Source organism: Hypanus sabinus, chromosome 13 (assembly GCF_030144855.1).
Source record: "Hypanus sabinus isolate sHypSab1 chromosome 13, sHypSab1.hap1, whole genome shotgun sequence".
NCBI lineage: Eukaryota > Metazoa > Chordata > Chondrichthyes > Myliobatiformes > Dasyatidae > Hypanus > Hypanus sabinus.
The window spans coordinates 57,888,782-57,904,214 of record NC_082718.1 but is presented as its reverse complement, the minus strand read 5'-3'; the positions used below and the strand labels follow the sequence as shown (position 1 = coordinate 57,904,214).

Below are 15,433 nucleotides of genomic sequence, written 5' to 3'. Positions count from 1 at the left end.
GTGCCGGAATACTATCCCCCCTACTGTTGGTCAGAGTCTTGTTCCAGTAAAATGTGCTCTAACGCTGGTTCATACCCTTAGGCATGAATGTCAATGTAGTTTTAGTCTTGTTAATAAAGGCTACAGTGTTAACACATTAAAGGTATATAGTATTTCTCCTTTTGGTGTTTACCAGCTACACTGGCAATATCCTAAGTGTTTCAGACAATTTTAACCTGTTCTACCTGCAGGAAATCTCTTGTGATTCTACTTTTGATTAGCTCCAGAGGAAAACAAAATTTAATTCTGTGTGAAACGTGCATTGACAGAAAAAAATGTAAAAATAAGACTTACAGATGCTGAAGTCTGAAATAAAAACAGATAATGCTGGAAATGCTCACCAAGTTATCTTTCTAAAGACGCTGCCTGAATTGCTAGGCGTTTTCAGCATTATTCTGTTTTCTTTCTGCATTGATACATCCTGCTTTGCACCAATGTGGATAATATACTGGGGGAAAATGAACAATGTATTATACTGGAGTAGCGTGGTAGCATAGTGGTTAGCACAATTACTCTACAGCAATCATCTATCAGACTTTGATTCATGCCTGTAAAGAGTTTGTACGTTCTCTCTGTGACCACTTGAGCTTCCTCCATGTGCTTTGGTTTCCTTCCACATTCTAAAGACTTGCAGTTGGGTTTAGTAAGTTGTGGGCGTGCTGCTAGTGTGGTGACACTTGCAGAATCCTCGCTGATTTGATTTGACACAAATGTTCATTTCACTATATTTCAGTGTGCATGTGACAAGTAAAGTTAATTTCCAATCTTTTCTTTGAAATGTGTGACCACTTTGAGAAAGTGAAGTACGTGTTTTCAATTATCCAGTGCAGTTAGTGACCACAGTACAACTCAAAAAGCCTCAAGGTCATTTACTTTTGTAAGCTAGGAAATAGACAACCCTAATTTTTGCACAGCAAAACCTCTTAAAAAGTGCGAGCATTGATGATCAGATGAGCTAGATGAGGGCAAATGTTTACCAATGGGAAAACTTTGTGCTTTTGGTTAAATTATTACACATAAGTGGGCAAATGTGCAGTAACTTAATGTTACAGTTTAATGATAGTACCAGCAAAAATATTGGGAAGGCACTTTGTTGGGTACATGGAGAGGAAAGGTTTAGAGGGCTATGGGCTGAATGTATGCAAGCAGGACTAGCTTAGATGGGTGTCTTGTTCAGAATGGACCAGTTCGGCTGAAGGGCCTGTTTCTATGAGTGCTTCTGTGCTGTGTAACCCTATGGGTCAAAGCTACTGACACTGACTGTTTTGCATCCAAGTAAATTCAAAGTCAAGTTTATATGGAGAAGAGCATTATTACACAGGTGAAGTTAAAAAAAGTTATTCACAGATGAATCACAGGCATGTTGTATCATGTAAGCAGTATTCACAAGATAAACATAAAATTAGCATCAATTAAAGACTTCTGTAGCTTCTGCCTGATGGTATCTGCAAGAAAATGGCATGGGCTGAATGGTGGGGATCTTTGATGGTGGATGTTACCTTGAAGCAGCACGTCCTGTAGATGGTGGGGAGGGATATGCTATTATGTATCAGGCTGAGTCCATTACTCCCTGCAGCTTCTCGCATTCTTGTGCAGTTCCTGAGTGTCAAGATCTCTAAGGGTCTCTGGTCCCAACATATTGATGCAGTTATAAAGGCAAGACAGCGGATATATTTCATTAGGAGTTTGAGGAGATTTGGTTTGTCACCTAAAACACTTGAAAACTTCTACAGATGTACTGTGGAGAGCATTCTGACATGCTGCATCACTGTCTGGTATGGGGGGGGGGGGGGCATCAGAAAGTCATCGTCCAAAGGATGCCATCACCCAGGACATGCCATCTTGTCATTTGTACTGCACACTAAGCAATTCAGGAATAACTTCTGCCCCTCTGCCATCTGATTCCTAAATGGACATTGAACCCATGAATACTACCTAACTTTCTATATTATTTTGGTTTTTGCAATTTTTAATTTAACAATTTAATATACATGTGTGTGTGGTGTCCGTTGGTCGCGGTCGAACATGGGTACTGCGCCTCTTGTAGAGTCTTTCAGGGTGCAAGCCAGTGCAGAGTTGCTATGGAGATCCGTCTGTTCCCATGCAGTGGGACCCCCCCACCCCCCATGCTGACGACAGGTCCAAAGGAGCGACGAGAGTCGATACAGTTTGGTGCCAGCAGCGTCGCAGGAGTTGCCGTGCCGGTCGGTGCTGGGTACAGCAGTCAGCCGCCTTCGGAACTCCGACTCCGGGTTTACTCCCAAAGGCTTTCCCGTGAGCGGGTATAGCCGCAAGACAGCGGAGGTTTGAAATCGGAGTTTTCCCTCTCCTAGATGAGCTACCATCCATGGTTGACGAGCCCCATCTGCCCAGAGCAACTGGTTTTAAGGCGCCAGTGGTCCACCTTTGCCCCTTCTCCTGTCAGTGAGAACAGCTCCGCCGGGCACCCGAACCATGCCACACGCGAAGGCCAGGAGTTGGACTTGGTTGTCAGAGGCTGTTTGAGATGCACGCCATGAAGAGCATTTGTTTAGCAGCAGGAACTCGTCCCCACCACCACCCTTTGGCTATGATTACCTTACTGTAATTGATTTACTTATTTATCTACATTATTATTTATTGCATTGTACTGCTGCAGCTAAGTCAACAAATTTTATGACATGACAGTGGTATTAAACCTGATTCTGATTCTGAATGCTGTACAGACCATTAGCCAGTCTAGCTTCTGATTTGCTTCATGAGATCAGATGGCATGATCAATTTCCGAAGCAATGCCATCAGGCCTCTTGTTTTATCACCAAATAATAGTCTGGGGAACATGAGTTCAAATGCATTATGGTACTGAACCTACTTAGAAATATACTTAACTGAAAAAAAACGATTTTAATTTTTCTAAATGAAAAACAATCATAAAGCTGTTGGAATAAAAAAGAGAAACTCCAACAGATTGACAAATGTTCTTTAGGAAAAGATCCTTATTGTTTGTAATTGCCTTGCTCATATTATGGTTCTAATCTGATACCATCAGTGGTGATTTGAAAGGGTTTTTGTGACTGGACCTGCATTCCAATCTCTTCTATCAAATCCTTTGTATTGGCTTTTGAATCAAGCCCACCATCATCTTCGCAGGGGATAGACAATATATGCCAAACTTGCCAGTAACGGCTGCCACCCAGCAAAGGTGAACTTCTGTGGAGTATTGTAACTATACAGGAGTTAGTCTCACTGAACTTCAAAAGCACTCCTCTAGAGTCAATGTCGGACATTTATTAACTACTTCTTGTCTGGATAAGGACTACTGTATATGATTTTAAAGAACTGTGATGAGCATTGTAGTATTTACGATAATTCAGAAGTTCTTTTGTCACTTGTTTGACTGATTTATAGTTTCCAATTATTAATTAAGTTCATATTCTCCAACTCCCATGCCATATTTGAACCCATGCAGACAATAGTTGCAAATTGAACAATCTTCGCCATGCTGAGTGGTACAGCTGCTGTGTGCCGATATTACATTGCTTCTTTTTGTCTTGTTTTCTGAAGGATGTCTTCCAAGAGACCGGCCTCTCCGTATGCAGAAACAGATGGAGAGGTAACCAATGCGACAAACAGACAGAAAGTAGAAGAGGGTGAAAGTGATGGGCACTCTGCTTTTCACCTGACTCTTCCCCCGAACTTCTCAAACAATCTACACACAGAGGAAGAACATACCGCGTCCACAATGACCAGAGAGACTTCGTGTTGTGAGAGTCCGACATCTCTGCAGGACACGCCGGTATGTTTAACTTCATTACTGTGTCTGTACTGAGTAGGTGAGCCACAGCGTGTTGGCTCAGCATGATAAAGGTGGTGCTTTGGGGAAAGGCATTGATGATGCTTAAATACAAAGGATGTACATTCAACATCTGCTGTACCTAATTAAGTGGCCTCTGGTGTACATGGATTTCTGCTGTAGTCCATCTACTTCAAGGTCCGATGTGGTGTGCTTTCAGAGAATCTTTTCTGCAAGCCATTGTTGTAATGCATGATTATTTGAGTTAATGTTGTTTTCCTGTCAGCTTGAACCAGGCTGGCCATTCTCCTCTGACCTCTCTCATTAACAAGGCATCTTCGCCCACAGAACTGCTGTTCCCTGGATATTTTTTCACACCATTCTCTGTAAACTCCAGAGACTGTTATGTGTGAAAATTCCAGGAGATCAGCAGTTTTCGAGATATTCAAACAACCCCATCTGGCATCAACAATCGCTCCGCAGTCAAAGTCGCTTAGATCATGTTTTTCTCCATTCTGATGTTTGGTCTGAACAACAACTGAACCTCTTGACCATTTCTGCATGCTTTTGTTCATTGAGGTATGATTGACTGATTAGATATTTGCATTAACGAGCAGGTGTACAGGTGAACCTAAAAAAGTGCCCACTGAGAATATTTGTGCTCCAAGCATATCCTGGTACAATTGCCCTCATTTAGAGTCACAGAACAGATGTTTCAGCCCACCATATTCATGTGTGCCCTGAAGTACCCAGCTGTGCTTATTCCACTCCCCTGCAGCTGGTCTGTAGTCTTCAATGTCTTGCTTATTCAAGTGCTCTTCTAGATACTTAAAGGTTGTGAGAAGCTGACTCCATACCTTCTCAGGTATCGTTTTCCAGATTTCAGTCACACTTGGGAAGAATAAATGCTTTCTTAGAACTCCTTCAAATCTCTTGCTCCTTACTTGGAGCCTATAGCCTGCTATTTTTTGATGTTTTATGGCAAACTCATTGGACATATTCGTATGTTTACAAGGACATCATCAAAGGACATTTCATTCCAAATGCTCCCTTCTCTCTTTTTCCATTCCCCATTCTGACTCTCCTCTTACCCCTTCCCTTCTCCTCACTTGCCTATCACCACCCTCTTTTTCTCCATTCTTCTCTCCTGTCAGATTCCTTCTTCTTCTTCAGACCTTCAGCTCTTCCACCTATCACCCCTCAACTTCTCACTTCATTACCTCCTTACTTGGCTTCACCTAGCAGCTCATACACCTCCTGCCCCCACCTTCTTATTTTGGCTTCTTCCCTCTTCCTTTACAGTCATGACGAAGGGTCTCAGCCCGAAACATTAACTGCTTATTCCCCACTCCATTGCTGCTAACTGACCTGCTGCGTTCCTCCAGCATTGTCTGTGTGTTGTCCCACACAGTAAATGCCTGTCTTCAACAAATTTACCAACAATGAATGAATGCTGAAAGAAAATGGCAAAAACAAAACACAGACTGTTTTTATAATGCCTTTATGATTTGCGCTGGGGAGCAGCTAAGAGTGACATGCAAAAGAATCACCTATAACTCTTGGATACACCAGGCTGCTTCTGCAGGATCTGCAACTGTAGGCTCCAGCTCTGAGATATAGGGAGCAAAGTTGGACATTTTAACCATTTTAAGCAAATAATAAATAGTATTTAGCTTGTTCTAAAGGTGGCTGAATGAGGATGATATCCACGGTCAGTTTAAATTCAGAATGACATTTTTGATGATAATGGTCACCTGTATTCCCAATTAATTTTAACCAAATTGAGTGTAAGAAAGATGAAAGAAATAAAATAAAAGAAACAAGCACAAGTAGCTTTGTGGCAACATCATTTTGGACTAGATTAATAAGCATCTGTAAAAGATGGCCACGCTGTAAGAGGGGAAAAAAGGGCTTTTTAAAGAAATAAATCTGTGAATAAACTATCAACTATGAATAAAGGGAGAGCAGCTGTTACAATAAACAATGCAAATATTCTATTTAAAGTAACAAACTATTTGGGGCAATACAGTGTGGCGGTTAGTGTAACTATTTTAGCACTAGCGATTGAGGTTCAATTCCCACTGCTGTCTGTACGTTCTCCCCGTGACCGTGTTGGTTTCCTCCCACATTCCAAAGGTTTGCAGGTTTGAGCTGGTGAGTTGCGGGCATGCAGTGTTGTCGCCGGAAGCCCAGCACAATGCTTGCTGATTTGATTTAATGCAAACAATGCATTTCACTGTATGTTTTGAGGAACATGTGACAAATAAAACTAATCTTTATTAGAAAGAGTTTAAATAAGGAACTGCTTCTTAATCCCGTTATGTCTTCTGAAACCTGTGACTGAGGTAGAGTGCGTTGATCTGAGGATGGTGTACTTCCCATTTGTTAATATTACTGCAGGTGGAGCGTGGGTTAAATGTCGGGTAAGACTCCCTTTCCTGAAACTTTAATTGCATAACACTGTTTTTATCAGCATTACACAACTGAGAATCGATTTTCTTTGGACTGAAGCACAATATTGACTATTTCCTGGTCATTTTGCTTTACTAGAAAAATTCCACAGGGTACTTCCTGTTGTCAATCATCCCTGCAATTGCCGCATAATTTCTTTGTAGCATTTTAGCGGAATTTGAACTGCATTGTGCTGGTGCACCTGTTGTTAGGAATTCTTGACATATGTAGCTTTCCCTACAGAACCAGGAGGTTGGACAAGTACAACAGAGAATAATCTCCATCCTCTAATCAATGGGCCACTGCCTGTGAAACCCTGATATAAGACCCCTGACCCTGCCATTCTCCAGTCCTCCCAGTCTCATGTCTCCCCTTCTGTCTTGACCCTGACACTCTAACAAAAAGCTGACAGCTTTCAATATTCCACTACTCATCTGCTTGTCTCCTACCGTCTTGATTCTCTTTGCTCTCTGCAAATTCCTGGATTCCCCTCCTCATGCAAACTCAACCTCATCAATCCCAAAAATCTCTTCTAACAGGCTTGTAGCTCCCTTTCACTGTCTATCCTAACCCCAAATACAGAGATTCATTCACTGCTTCCCCACTACACCCTAGGCCCTTGGTGTTCCTTAGCAATGTACTGTGACCCTAGACACCTCTACATAATCCCTGCCATGTAGACAGTGACAATCCCATTTCCAGTAGCCTGCCACTGAGTAACACCAAAAAATCAGGAGGTAATTAATGTTAGTGTGCAAACACTGTTGCCTTACTTTTATTTGGAAGCGTGTTTGGGTTCTCCATGCATTTAATTGCAAATGTTACTGGAAAGGGAATCCTTTCATCTCAGAGTAACACACAGAAATTGCAGGAGGAACTTACCTGGCAAACCAGCATGTATGGAGAGGAATAAACAGTCAACATTTGGGGCCCTTCATTAGGACTGTCAAGGAATGAGGAAGAAGGCAAAATAGGAATAAGTGTGTGTGGGGAGGAGGGTAAGGAGGGAGTACAAACTGGTAGGTAATTGGTAGAGTCAGGTGAGGGAGAAGGTGGGTGGCTGACGGAGCAGGGATGAAATGAGAAGCTGGGAAGCAATTGGTGAAAAAGTTGAAGGCTGAAGGAGGATGGAGCTGATAGGAGAGGAGAGTGGACCATGGGAGAAATAGAAAGAGGAGGGACATCAGAGAGGGGTGATGGGCAGGCATAGAGAAGGGATGAGAGGAGCCAGAATAGGGAATGGTAAAAGAGAGGAAGGGGAGGTGAAAGAAATTATGGGAAGTTAGAGAAATAGATATATACCGTCAGGTTGGAGGGCTACATTACCTCGGTATGAGGTTGATTAAAAAACAGAAGAGAGGGAGAAAGACGGTACTACACACATTTCCACGATGTCATATTCCCAAGGAACTACAACAGGAATGAACAATCTAAAAGCAGAAGCAATTTAGTTGTTTCCACAGGCCCAATGTACAGTCTAGACATAGAATTAGATGTCAAATTAGATATGCAGTCAAGACAAGGTAACAGGTCAATGGCTGCATTTTGAACCTACTCTGCAGATATGCAGAGTAGAACACTAGCTGTGCATTGAAATAGAGGAACAGGCCAGGTTGAGCTGCCATTTGTAAAAGATCATTGCTGCCCTACATTTATGTCATCGTTACCTGCTTTGGTTCCATCAATCAATTGCTATTAACCTTGAGCTGCTGAGGCGGATGAGCTATGCAGAGGCTACGGAATCTTATTCAGACAGTAATGCAACATATTTTCCTGTTGTATGATGGGGCCAAGTAACAACGTTGCTTCCACACAGCTACCTGGCCGAGACTAAATGCCAGTCCCTCTGACATCTCCTCATACCTCCCTCTGGAACATCACATCACCACTGTCTCCTAGACAGTGACTGAATACATTTCATTCATCCTTGTCCATTCTCTACCTAATTATACCTGATGCCTTCTGCCACATTGATATTTTCTGTGTCCTGGCCCCAACCTCTTCCATCCTCTCCTTGTATTCCCAATGATGGTATGACGCAGCAGTGGATAGTTCTGATGTGTCATGTCTCTAGCAACTCAGGTTCTGTCCTGACCTCGGCTGCTGTCTGTGGGGAAGTTGGTCCATACTCCTGTGATGAGAAGGTCTCTTCTGAGTGCTGCAGATAGATTAATTGGCAGTGATGAATAACCCTTAAGTGGCAAAAGAAACAAATGGGAGTTAATGGGTATGTGAAGGAGAATAAGTGGCAAGGAGATGGGGAAAAGAAGGGTGTGGAAGCTGGCTTGCATCTGATGGGCCAAACAGTCCCACTCTATAATAAGTAAATGGGAAAGAATCCCTCTGCACTAAGATGGTTGGAAGACTCCTGTCTTCCTTGTTGAAAGCAGGCCTGGACAGTGACCAGCCACTTTACCACCAACATCATTCTTCTGGCTGCACATATTATGTTGAACCCACGCACTCTCCAAAAAAGAAAAAAGTACACTGGGGAAGTTGGGGCCAAGTGTCTGTAAAGCCACGAATCCACTGGAGGCTGAAGGCTGATGAAGGTGGCCTGTCCTGGGTTCAGAGGACTCTATATGTGAGGGAGGGAGGAATAGAGCTTGTTTTACTACAGTCGATTTGTTGTTTGGTATGTTCTGTTTTGCTGCGTTGGGCATATGCTGTGTTGGCGGCGGAATGTGTGGCAACACTTATGGGCTTCCCTAATACATCCTTGGGTGCGTTGGTTGGTAATGCAAATGACATATTTCACTGTATGTCTCAATGCATATGTGATAAATAAATCTGAGTAGCTATTGGAAACCACATGCTCCAAGCTATACTGTACCTAATCAGACCTCTCAGCGGTTTTGCCTCACCTCTTTCTCCATTACAACGGTGACTAAATTAGTTTCTCCTGCCTTCCACAGTTTGAAAATTGCTTCATCCTTAATATCAGTTTCCACCTTTTCTCACTTTCATAAATCTATCCTTGACTCTTCCGCTCCCTTTTCCAAATCAGTTGCCTTTGTTCTACCACCCTTTGCTGTAACTTCAAACACGCTAGTTTTCTAATTTCTCAATCAAGCTGATTTTTTTCCCTGCAAATTGCTGGGTGTTTCCAGCAATTTCTGCTTTTATTTCTATTGTACCACGTCAAGGCAGCTTCTAACAGTTTTTGGAAAGAATTGTATTAATATCAAAGTCCAACTCCCAGTTACCTTTTATGTTCCCAACTTTGTTATAGGACCTTGTCACCTGGTTAATTATTGTAGTGTCGCCTATTCTCCTGGAAGGTAACAGTTACAAGCTTAGAATAAATATCACAGTGTAATTATAAATACAGCACACATAGAGAGGAGGGTTACTTGATTGTTTAAAAATTTCTCACCTAGTTTGTGTTTACCTAAATAAGAACGAGAGCAGACTCCACTGTTTGTCAAACACTTTGCCAAGTAGAGTGGGAATTATTGATAGAGTAGACATCCTTCCATCTTGCTCTGCCACTGTGCCAATGTCCCCTATGACATTCCATCTCATAGCCACTCTCTAAAAGGAACATTATCTGGTTATAATTGGTGCTGCAGAGAGTAAACTGTTTTAGGGTTTCAGTAGGCATCTATTTGGGACAAGGCAGATGATTGACAGGGTCAGACATCAGCCTGTTGGATAATGTGGTGATGTGTGATGCCATTGGCAAAGATGGGCACATTGAGTAACCAATGGTAAGAAGGTGGGGTACAGGCCAATAGGAGGGCAGGTGCTAAGGTCGCCGGGAATTCATCCAGTCAAAATTGGCAGATCTTTACTGTGTGTCTCAGGACTGAGGCAAGCTCTGTGCCTGGGTTGGAGACAAGGGATGTAAAAAGGTCAAAGGAACAAGAGCAAGCACTAGTTGAGAAGGGAATCATCCCAAAATAATAATTGAAAGCAGTATATATATATTGTGAGGCTGTGGATCAACTCATGACTTTTCAGGGCATTTTCTGCCCCTCCAGAATCAGGTAGCCAGGGATAGATGGGAATAAGTGGTTGAGGTTATAATGGGATTATCCAGGATCACATTGGATGGCAGAGCAAGCTCAAGGGGCAGAGTTGCCTGTTCCTTCTGCAAAATGCTATGTTTGTACAGTAACACACAAAAAATGCTGGAGCAAATCAGCAGGTCAGGCAGCATCCATGCAACTGAACAGTCAACGTTTTGGGCTGAGACCCTTCTGGAAGAATTGGGAAGGAAAGGGCAAGACTCTAAAATAAAAAGGAGGGGTAGGAGAAGAAGAATAGCTAGAAGGTGATATGTGGAAACAGGCAGGTGGGAAAAGCCAAGGGCTGGAGAGGAAGAAATCTAATAGCAGTGGAGAGTGGACCATAGGAGAAAGTGAAGAAGGAGGGGTGGGTTCTTGGTGCAGGAGGTGATAGGCAGGCAAGAAGAGGTGAGAGGCCAGAGTGAAGTATAGAAGAAGATGGGAGGGAAGAGAAAAATGGTGAAGTTTGTACAGTACCTAAATTTAAGTGACTATAATTGTCCTTTCTCCCCATTGTAGCCAAGGTGATGAGACCATAAGATATTCAGCACCATGTACGCTATCCTCTCTGCCACTGCCTTTCCAGCATTTTTAGTGATTAGTGTACAACTGTTGACCTTAATTGGAGGTTTTTATTCCATGACCACTGCTCCCTGAACTTCTACCACCACTCACTGGAATGGCTGCGATGCACAACTTACCATGGCCATTTAAGGGGAAACAAGCACAATTACCCTCGCTTAAACAATTCTTAACAATCACTAACTTTCATTTGCCCCCAATATTTTTGCACCTGTGAGTAAGAAGATTCCAAATATCAAGAGAAAAAGAATTTATTTTTGGTGCACCTAGAATTCCATGCTACAGTGCTCAGCAGATTAATCCTGGCACTACACGCAAAATGCTGGAGGAACTCCGCAGGCCGGGCAGCATCAATGGGAAAGAATAAACAGTCTACATTTTAGGCTGAGACCCTTCGTCCAGACAGGAAAAGAAGATGAGAAGTCAGAGCAAGAAGGTGGAGGGAGGGAAGGAAGAAGGATAAAGTGGTAGCTGATAGGTGGAAGTGGGAGGGGGGGGGTGGTGGAGTAAAGAGCTGGGAAGTAGATTGTCAAAAGAGATAAAGGGTGCGAAAAGGGGGTATCTGATAGGAGAGGGCAGGGACCATGGAACAGGAGCACTGGAGGGAGGTGATAGGCAGATAAGCTGAGAAAGGGAAGAAAATGTGAGAGATGGAAACAGGAACAGGGGAAAGGTGAAGGACTGGGGGTGGGGGAGGGCAGTTACCAGAAGTTCAAGAAATTGATAATCCTCCTTTTTCTGGCAGTCTCCAAATCTATGTCAGGTCTCACTGATATACAGGAGGCCCCACCAGAAGCACTGGATATAGTACATGACCCCAACAGACTCTCAAGTGAAGTGCTCACCTGGAAGGACTATTTGGGGTCTTGCATGGTAGTGAGAGCACTTATTCCACTTGCAAGGTTGAGTACCAGGAGGGAGATCAGTGGGGCAGGATGAATAGACAAGGGAGTTGCATTGGGAGCGATCCCTGTGGAAAGCAGTCAGTGAGGAGCAGGAAAAGATGTGCTTGGTGGTGGGATCCCACTGAAAATGGCAGATGTGATGGAGAGTTATTTGTTGGATGTGAAGGCTGATGCGGTGATAGGTGAGGATAAGAGGAACCCTATCCCAGATGTGGTGGGCATGTGCAAAATGGAGGGCAGAGTTGATGGTGGAGGTAGGAAAGCTCCTTTCTTTGAAGAAGGAAGGATATCTCATTAGCTCTGGAATAAAAAACCTCATCCTGAGAGCAGATGCGGCAGAGACGGAGGAACTAAGAAGGTGGGGGGGGGGGGGGTTGGCATTTTTACAAGTGACAGGGTGGTATGAGGTTTAGTCCAGGTGGCTGTGAGAATTAATACTCCTTCCTTGGAGAGCTGAGAAAACTCCTGGAACACTGGATAAATAGATTCTGGAAGGAAGCAGTTTCCTCTGTTAAGTCCAGCTCCCTTTTCCCGGCAATAGGCATATGTATACCATCCGTTATAGATCAGTGGAGCTGCAACACGGGTAAGAGGGGGACTGAGCGGTCTAAATGTCAGAATCTGAATCACAGCGCCCAACGAATTCAACTTAAAATAACACTAATATAAAGACATCTCCCAAGTTGAGAGTGTTGGCATAACACTCACAGCTGCAGTGAAGTTCCTATTTGCTTTTTTTTTGTTTCCATGTCTGTCAAATCATCCTTTCTGGATAATCTTTGAATCCCAACCAATCAGACACTGTATAAGCTTTCATTAAAGGAGAAGCAAATCTCTGAACATAAACTGTGGCTTAATCGCTTGCTCTGGTTAGAATGACATCCACCCAGCCGCTTGTTTAATGTGAGGCTATAGAGAGAGAAAAAACTGCTGTTGTTGAGGCAGGATCAATGGATTATTTAAGATCTAAAACATCCTCTCCGAGGATTGTGCCCATTCACATATGTAAGATATTAAGTTTGCATAGATTACCTACAACCAAATCCATTCTGACTGGCAGAGAAGTTTAGAGAGATTTACATTAGAGAATCAAGAGAACTCAAGGGCTTTGTCACAGCAAATGTATAAAGTGATAAACAGTGTAAATCTACTTGCGTGTCCCCAGATAGAGCAGGGGCTTACAGCCTCTCAGAGCGCAGATTACTGCTTTATCTTGTCATACTGAATTAGCGCACTGGAAAACCATTAAACACTGGTGACCTGTTCATCTTTGAGAATCGCAGCAACAAGAAGATGAGGCAGTGATGGTATTTAATTTTTTGTTTAACAGCAGGTTGTTTCTGAGTTCCAAAGCAGCAGTGTGCCTGGGAAGAGATGGAAGAAAATCACTGGCAGTATATCCATATGGAGTTTAATTAGCCCACTTTGAGCAGAATTAGGGGACATTAATATAAGGCAGTTACTAATAAATCAATCAGGGCTTCAAGAGAACCGCTTTTTCTGGAAAACTCTGAACATGGAGTAGTTGAAACAATTAATATAGGTGCATTTAGGAGTAAGCCAGATATAGGAGAGAAAGAAATAGATGAGTACACTGATTGGGTTAGGAGAAGAGAGCTGGGAGCACATATGTGTGCAGCTAAGTGCTGAAAATTGAAAAGAAACAGAGCAGGAACAGGTCATCTGGCTTGTCTTGCCTGCATTGGTACTCAATAATATGGCCGATCTTTTACCTCAGCAACAGGAAAGGAAAGTTTTAGAGGGAGACACCTGAGGTTGTAGATGCCAGAAATGGACATTGACTTCCATTTCCTTCTGGAGATGCCACGTAATATGCTGAGTACCTCTGACATTTTGGAGGTTTAGGTCAATATGAGTCAAGCACAGGCAAATGGGACTGGCTTAGAAAGTCATATTGGTCAGCATGGATGAGTTAGAGGGCCTGTTTCCATGGCTGTAGATTCTGTCTCTACATCTCTTAACACTTTTGTATACAAACACTATATATCTTCATTCTCTTAACATCCAAATTTCTATCCAATCCTGCCTTAAAATATCCAGTTACTGTGCCTTCACAGTCCCCTTGGATAGTAATTCCAAATATTCCCATACTTCTGACTGATGAATCTGCTTTTCATGATCCTGAAAAGCTATCTTCTTAACTTAGTAACATGACTCTTGATTCTACGCATTAGGCATTTTCTCATCTATCCTGTCAAGCCTGTAGAAATTTGTGCATTTTTGTGAGACTGCCTGTAGTTTCGCTTAACCCAAGGGAGTGTAGGCCCGGAATACTTAACTACCCTCATCCCTGTACCCCAGGAATAAAGTTTCCCCCTCTCCTATTCAAACATGTCTCTCCTCAGGAGGCTCACCTATGCACCATACTTCAGATGCAGGCTTACCAGGGCCTTTTTTTTATTAAAGCAAGCTCTCTAAATTCCTGTATTGAACCCTCTTGCAACAGAGGCAACACATTTTCTACTCCTAATTCCTTGATAACTCTTCAATGGTTCATTTACAAAGACATCGCATTCCCTCAGATTGCTCTGCCTTTCTGTTTTAACTACCTCACATTTTTTATTTTATATTCATCTGTCATTTCCATGCTCATTACCGAACCTGTCTCTATCCCCCAGAAATGTCTTTGTAGCTTTGTCACACCATGTGCTGTCGTCTGGCTTTGTATCATCGGCAGGTATCTTACACTTGATTCCCTCATCCAAATCATTGCTGTGGATTGTGAATATTTAAGGCCCCAGCACCGGACCCTGTGACGCATATTAGACACAACTTCACAACAGGAAAATTAACCAGTTATTCACCCTTTCTGTTTTCTGTCAATTAAGCAATTCACACTGGAATGATTGATGAATGGTTGTCCGTTGTATCCAACAATGACAGAAACCTGTTGGAGGGGTTTTTTAACTGGAAAAGCCGTCGCCCTGGTGCAGTTCCACTCTCTTGACCTTAAAGGTCCGGGTACAGTGGTACGAGAGGTCATTACATCTGGGATCTTCCTTGATTACAGTGGAGGACCATGACTTCCTCCTTCTGTGCTCGTCAGGCCCTTCACTCTCCATGAAGCTCTGCTGAACTGCCTTTCCAGCCTTTGGATTTCACTGTTGATCTCATCCACCAAGTCCAGCAGAGCTGACTTCTCATGCTAGGACAGCCATGTCCTTATTGCACCGGGGTATGAGGCCTGCTGGCTACCCTCACCTGGTTCAGCCTGCCTGTCAAAGCAGTGTACCGGGGTGTGGCTGCTCTCACATGCAAACAGCTACTTGGAGCCACAGTTGCGAGCTGAGTGTAAATTGGAGATCAAAGTTGAGCGAGCTACCCCAGAATGGACATGACAAGCACCTTCAGAGAAGCTACCTTTCTTGGACACTCAATATACCCCAATATCATCTCCATAATCTGCACTCTTGTTTAATAACTTCCAGTGTGATAACTTTTTGCACACCCTCTGAAAATCCAAATATCATAACACATCTCTCTCAGCCTTTTCTGTTCTGTTGCTTGCAACTTGGAGAAACCAATGGCTTTGTCAAACATGACCTCGCTTGCAGAAGTTGCTGTCAAGAGTTGATTCAAATCATTTATGTGTGTACTATGTGTACTATGCCTCAGATATAAAATAGTTTACTTCTTGAAAACACTAAATTAGT

The 15,433-nt window shown here is 43.0% G+C and overlaps 1 protein-coding gene across 5 annotated transcripts in view; it reads left to right on the top strand.

Annotated features, from left to right (window-relative positions):
- The window catches only part of sox5 (SRY-box transcription factor 5), a 385,467-nt gene that overhangs the window by 129,025 nt on the left and 241,009 nt on the right, over positions 1-15,433 (top strand). For all 5 annotated transcript variants that reach the window (XM_059987684.1, XM_059987685.1, XM_059987686.1 and 2 more), the window contains one exon: positions 3,583-3,814. In XM_059987684.1, the coding sequence (XP_059843667.1) occupies positions 3,584-3,814 (231 nt within the window). In that variant the 5' untranslated portion in view covers position 3,583. The remainder of the gene's footprint in view (positions 1-3,582; positions 3,815-15,433) is intronic.